The sequence below is a fragment of the Platalea leucorodia genome (genome assembly GCF_965183815.1).
Source record: "Platalea leucorodia genome assembly, chromosome: 4".
NCBI lineage: Eukaryota > Metazoa > Chordata > Aves > Pelecaniformes > Threskiornithidae > Platalea > Platalea leucorodia.
In genome coordinates, this window is record NC_138826.1 from 105,756,640 (window position 1) to 105,763,745 (window position 7,106).

At 42.4% G+C, this 7,106-nt stretch overlaps 1 protein-coding gene across 1 annotated transcript in view; it reads right to left on the reverse strand.

The window, feature by feature from the left end:
• Positions 1 to 6,872, reverse strand: part of MOV10L1 (Mov10 like RNA helicase 1) — a gene marked incomplete at both ends in the record, with an annotated part of 48,636 nt that extends 41,764 nt beyond the window's left edge. Inside the window, 2 exons of the mRNA XM_082310219.1 lie at positions 4,357 to 4,541; positions 6,785 to 6,872. Coding sequence (XP_082166345.1) covers positions 4,357 to 4,541; positions 6,785 to 6,872 — 273 coding nt within the window. The remainder of the gene's footprint in view (positions 1 to 4,356; positions 4,542 to 6,784) is intronic.
• Between the last annotated feature and the right edge of the window lie 234 nt (positions 6,873 to 7,106).

The window sequence follows — 7,106 nt, forward strand, 5'->3', positions numbered from 1 at the left end:
GTATTTTCTTAATGTGAAAAAAGCAATACACTGACAAAAGACTATACAGTGTCATCTTTCTCTTACAGACCAGCATTCATGCACAGATGGAAAACAGACTTACTTCCTTCCCTCTGCCCCAAAGAAAAGACTATGATTGAAATGCTGTTGGCTGTTCTGAGCAAACTCTCAGGGCATCTCAAGATTGTGCCACTACGTGGAAACTACTTCAAGACTTATCACATAGTATAGAATGAGTTCAGTTTTTTTATCCAAGTACTTCGAACAGACCCTTTGGAGAAGGGAAACTAGTGCTGTTCTTCTGAAATTAGATATTTTACATCAGTAACACAGATGAAATATTGGGACCAAAAGTGGGAACCCTGGACTCCTTATGCAGAAAGCCCATTACAGTCAGTTATTCTTGCTCAACAGTAACTTTGATGCTTTTTTTCCCCTTCTCACATCTTTGGAAAGAGCAGTTATACCATTTTCCTTTTTATTTGCAAGAGCTCACAGATTACCGCATACTTTGAAGAAATGAGCTTTGTCTCCTTGCTTATTGAATCAAGACTGCCCTTGGACTTTGACTTTATTCTATAGAGTCCAGTCAGCTTTAGGCATAAGCTTGGCTTTAAGCTACTTACCCAATCAAAAACTACATTGCCAGAAGAGATCTTCTGAGATGCCTGCAGGACTTATGGCTCCTCATAAACAGGAACAAGATAAATCACTGTGTTTATCCCTAGTACTTTTGAAAAGGCCATTATCTAGCACATACAGCAAAACATCCCACAACTACTAAAATATCCTAGTTGTTTTGGAGATCTTTACATAGTTTCTCAGTTACCAGGTTCATGTATTGTGGAGTGATGACAATATTTCAACAGTATTGTCAAAGCTGTCAGTCAGAAGGAAAAAAGGAAGGAGAAAGAAGATTTAAACTAATTTATTTTTTGACTGTGTCCGAGAGTAGTATTTTACCAACCAGCACTGAAATTGCTTGCTGGACTTACCATATTTAGTGTTCATGTAAGAAAGTCATTCCACTTAAAAAAAAAAAAAAAAAAAGAAAAAAAAAAAAAAGAGAGACATAAGGTTATCTTACAAGATGCTAAGTTTTTAACAGGACTAGAGTGGGTAATATTTTAGAAACAAGACTTCTTTCACTTTCCTTCTATGTTTCATTTTAGATATTACAATAAAACCCTCTCCCCACTAATATTCTTTCTTCAGTTTTATTTAATCAATGAAACTGCATTGGTTTCAAAATTAAATTGATTTGCTAGGAAAAACTCCCCTCAAAATTTTGTATGTAACTGGAGTTCATTTTACAGCTTAGTGGTGCTCTCTTATGTAGTTTTAATCTTTAAAATGAAACATCTTATTTACTTTAGCCTTCAGGAATTGTTCTTGTTGCTATTTTGAGTTAAAGGAAGGACAGAACAGAGAAAAATGGAAGCATGCAGCATTTTAAATCTTCCTGAAATAAAGTATTAAAAACCAAATGCCTAACAAACCCAGATTAAAAAACAAACAAACAAACAAAAACAAACAGTTGATTATTAACTGCCAACATCTCAGAAACAGTTTTCATGAGATCATTAGCTATTACCAAACAAGCGACAGACCTTGACAAAAGTCTGTACAAGTAACTCTACTGCATTTCCTCAACAGTCTACAGATTTCACGAATATATAAACACGCATCAAAACCCCCAAAACATTACAGAGTAAAACACAAATCAAGTTAGGCCTCTAGTATTTTTATTTTTTGTCTACTCCTATTTGAGAAGTCACATTTCTAGTCAACTTAATTTTATCAGACACAGTACAGTTACCGCCAATTCAACCATTAGAGGAAAAAAAATTCTCAGAGGTCTCCATTTATTTTAAGCTTAAGTCCAGCCTCCAGAGAGGAGTTTATCATGTGCAATTCATTATTTGAGCCAGAAAACTTGTCTTCCCCATTAGCCTGGCATACATCTCATGGACTATTACCATGTTCAGATGAAAAGCATATTTATTATTGATGAATAATGATCACAAAAAAGGCTTTCAGCACGCATCCAGCACCTTTGAATTGGTTTCCTATTTATAGGTTAATTAGATAAAGATCTTTCTCTAAGATTAACAGCTATAGTGGCTGATGAAGTTAGAGCTTTGAATCCTAGACAGATTTTTAAATTCAAGGCAAAAAAGGTGAGAAATATAATAAACCAAAGTAACTTTCTAGACTAACAGCTGTACTAACATGTGTTTTACAGGAGGCAACTCTTTCCCATGGCAAAGACAAACCTTCACTTCTCCTTCATCCACGCAGTCGTACCCAAAGGAAGACCGTTACAGTGAATGGAACCATATTGTACTAAACTGCTGGTGTGGTCACTCACAAAGCAGCCTATGATGGTATCTGGTCATTCTTTACAGAGACTCTACCGGCCTTAAGTGCAGCTCTTCAAAACCTAAGTATCATCACCATCAACAGGCAGTGACACTCCAGCAGTTACATGTCCTGCATACCACAGATACATTGTAGAGGCCTCTGCATATGTACATGACCCCCTGGATTTCCAAGTGTTCAGTAGTTTATTGAGTTAGCCTGACCTTCGGACACCTGGAAAATTAAAACAGAAGGGTCAAATACTCAAATTTTGAGGGGGATAGGGAGCAAGGAAGAAAGTACACACCATACAATCTTGCTTTGCATAGACATGTCAATGCCTCCGCTGATATTCAGGGCCTTACTTAAAAGCCACGAAGCTCTTTTCCAGAAAAGTGCCCAGAAAAATCCAGTGGAGCTTCAACTGCTCAAGTTTATCATCAAGAGAAGAGCCATGTCTAACAGAAGAGAAATATCAATACGGAGTAATCCCATGGCAATAGATGAAAGTATTATTAAAGGTATGTCTCTACTTACCATTAGTATGAACAATTTCAGGATTGGTCAACAGACTAACTCTGAAAAGTGTACAATACATCACCACAGAGATACTAGTACTTCCAGTTATCAACAGTAATTCACTCTAATATATGCCACTTGGTACCAGCAGAATTACTGAATGTGTCAAAATAGTACAAACTCACTTCCATATGGCAGCTGGTTATGTCTGGACACTGCTGGCAACTGACCAAAATGTCTCTGAAGTACCAAAATCAGGATGGTGCATAAAAGCAAGGCATGAGGAATCAGGAACACTGTATGCTAATCAATGCAGGATTTTGACCTCCTTTCCCCAACTTATGTATCATTTGCTAATTTAACATAGTAATGACAAATTCTTCAATCTGGTAACTTACACTCTGATTAAACCTGCATATCAGAACTTTACTAAGATTATTAGATACATGAGAATACTTTGGCTAGTCATTACCTTCCTAGTATCTGAAACATGATCCCTGAAGCCACTATGTTTGCTGATTATATTCTTTATAGATGGCATGAGCTGATAAGATGCTTAATTATAAAACATTCATTTACTAGAAAACTCAAGTTAACTTTTAAACTAGTTACATTGTGATTTGCTCTGTACAAGCAGCTTAAGCTTTGGCTCAGACTTTTGGTCAGGGTGAGTTTATTAGATGAAGTATGCTAGTCTAGTGCCATATTTAAAGTATAATACAGCTAAACCAAGCAGATACAAGCCAAGAAGATGGGTTCTGTACCACCCAGTTATCAACTGCTTCTGCACTGCTGCCAGTCTTTGAAGGACCAGTCATATTTACATAATATCTAAATGGAGAATGGCCACTTGACTCAGCTTCTCAGCTAGATTATCACAGGCACCTCAGAGTTGAGCCTATACGATTAAAAAAACACAGTAGTTTAAAGTTGTGACAATGTATAATCAAGCTTGAAGTAGGTTTACAAATAAAGTGTTAAGCAAGAAAGGTACTGAAATCTCCATTTTTATAACTCTCCATGACATTAACTTGCTGACTTTTTTACAACACGAAGTTTTGAAATTTATTTTCTTATTCACTCCTGTGCAAAAAGAGCAAACTTGCAGCCCCTATTTTTATTTTCTCATCCGTTCATATAATAATAACATGAAATCGACTTTGAAGCTCAAAAAAGTTAACACACAGAGATTTGAACTAGGTATGATTAAACAAATTCTGATGCAATTATCTCAAACAATAGTTTCATATTCACTACATTTAGGCCTATATTCAGAGAATCAGTATTAAAGGAACATTTTAAAGGAGATGGAATAAAACAATAACAAAAACCAAAATAAGTTATCCCCACTAGATGAAAGGCTGGCAACTTCTCCTATTTTGTAGAATTCAGGAGGCTAAAACTACCGTAACTTCAAAAGAAATTCTCGAGGGATTTACTGCAAAAGTGAGACTACTATTTATCTTCACCTCTTACCCTGATGGCCTTCAAGCCACCCGATGTTTTATCCTCTTCAACAGTGGCGGTAACTTCCTGTCCAACAGTCAGCAGCGTATTTTTTGTAACAGCATCCTTTGTGAAGATAATCATGTCATCTATCATCCCATAATCATGGCAAAATCTCGTCACTACTCCTTGTACAGTTTTTAATTCTTTATCACCTGCATCCAGATGAAAAGTGTCGACATAAAAATAAATCACTTGTTTACAGAACTATGCAACAAGTAATGAATGCTACTAAAAGTGCTCTGCCTTCTATCAAAAAGTCATTCTCTTGTTCAAATAAAAATACCAACAGTTACCAACTAATCAGTTTCACATTTAAGTCTTTAAGTCTTATGGCAAGTTATGGTTTCAATCAATTAAGAAAGCTAGTTAAATACAAGCTACATTGTAGAAACAACATTATTTAAGCTGTATGAAAAAAAATCTTAAGAGTATCTTGAGTTGGAAGGGACCCATAAGGATCATCAAGTCCAACTCCCTGCTCCTCGCAGGACTACCTAAAACTAAACCATATGACTAAGAGCATCATCCAGACGCTCCTTGAACTCTGACAGGCTTGGTGCTGTGACCACTTCCCTGGGGAGCCTGTTCCAGTGACTGACCACCCTCTCAGTGAAGAACCTTTTCCTAATGTCCAATCTGAACTCCCCCAGACGCAGCTTCATTCCATTTCCTCATGTCCTATTGCTGGTCACCAGAGAGAGGAGATCAGCACCTTTCCCTCCGCTGCCCCCCTTGAGGAAGTCCTAGACTGCCACGAGGTCACCCCTCAGCCTTCACTTCTCCAAGGTGAACAAGCCAAGTGACCTCGGCCACTCCTCCTAAGTCTTGCCCTCAAGGCCTTTCATCACCTTGGTCCCCCTCCTCTGGACACACTCTAGTAGTTTGATGTCCTTCTTATATTGAGGTGCCCAAAGCTGCACACAGTCCTCGAGGTGGGGCTGCCCCAGAGCGGTGCAGAGTGGGACAATCACCTCCCTCAACCGGCTAGCGATGCTGTGCTTGATGCACCCCAGGACACTGTTGGCCTTTTTTGCTGCCAGGGCACACTGTTGACTCATATTCAACTTGCCATCAACCCAGACGCCCAGATCTCTTTCCACAGGGCTGCTCTCCAGCCTCTTGTCCCCCAATTTGTATATATAACCATAGAATCATAGAATCATTTATGTTGGAAAAGACCTTTAAGATCATCTAGTCCAACCACAAATCCAACACTGCCATGGCCCACTAAACCACGTCCCTAAGTGCCACATCTACATGTCTTTTAAATACCTCCAGGGATGGAGACTCAACCACTTCCCTGGGCAGCCTGTTCCAATGCTTTACTACTCTTTCAGTGAAGAAGTTTTTCCTAATATCCAATACAAACCTCCCCTGGCACAACTTGAGGCCGTTTCCTCTCGTCCTATTGCTTGTCACTAGGGAGAAGAGACCGACCCCCACCTCACTACAGCCTCCTTTCAGGTAGTTGTAGAGAGCAAGAAGGTCTCCCCTCAGCCTCCTCTTCTCCAGACTAAACAACCCCAGCTCCCTCAGCTGCTCCTCATAAGACTTGTGCTCTAGACCCTTCACCAGCTTCGTTGCCCTTCTCTGGACATGCTCCAGCACCTCGATGTCCTTCTTGTAGTGAGGGGCCCAAAACTGAACCCAGTACTCGAGGTGCGGCCTCACCAGTGCCAAGTACAGGGGCACTATCACCTCCCTGGTCCTGCTGGCCACACTATTCCTGATACAAGCCAGGATGCCATTGGCCCTCTTGGTCACCTGAGCACATTGCTGGCTCATGTTCAGGCGGCTGTCAACCAACGCCCCCAGGACCTTTTCCACCGGCCAGCTCTCCAGCCACTCCTCCCCAAGCCTGTAGCATTGCCTGGGGTTGTTGTGACCCAAGTGCAGGACCCAGCACCGAGCCTTGTTGAATTTCATACAGTTGGCCCTGGCCCAACGATCCAGCCTGTCCAGGTCCCTCTGCGGGGCCTTCCTAACCTCCAGCAGATTGACACTTCCACCCAACTTGGTGTCATCTGCAAACTTACTGAGGGTGCACTCGATTCTGTTGTCCAGATCATTGACAGAGATTCTAAACAGGACTGGCCCCAGTACTGAGCCCCGGGGAACACCACTTGTGACCGGCCTTACTAAAGGCCAGGTAGACAACATCCACAGCCTCCCCCTCATCTACTTGGTCAAGGGTCAACACAGAAAAAAAGTACTGCTAGGAACACTCCCACATGCTCTGTAGTCAAAAAGCTGTCTGCTTTTCCTGATTTCCTTTCCCAAGGAAACAGGTCTTCACTCAGCCCCACTCATGCGGGGGATGGGACCACCAACGCCCTCACGGCTCTGAAGCTGCACACAGGCCCTGCAAACCCAGAACGGGCCCAGGAACTCCTACCCGAGGCCGCCCATCGCTCATCTGCTCCTTCCTCGTCGCCTGCCCGTCTCCAGAAGTAGGAGAGCGCCCTGGAGAAGAGGGCGAGCATCCCGAGGCCCGGCGCCGCAGCCAACGCCCTCTCCTACAGCCGCGCTTCCGGCCCCCAGCGACGCCGCCGCCCAATCGCGCTGCTCGCTCCCGGTCACGTGAAGGAGCGCCCGCCGCGTGCCATGGGGCGGGGCGGGGAGGGGAGGTGTTGAGGAGCCGATGCGGCCTTTCCCCCTGCGGGCGCGCGGGCTGCAGGGCGGGGCGGGGCGGGAGCGAGCGGCCGCGCTCGGCACTG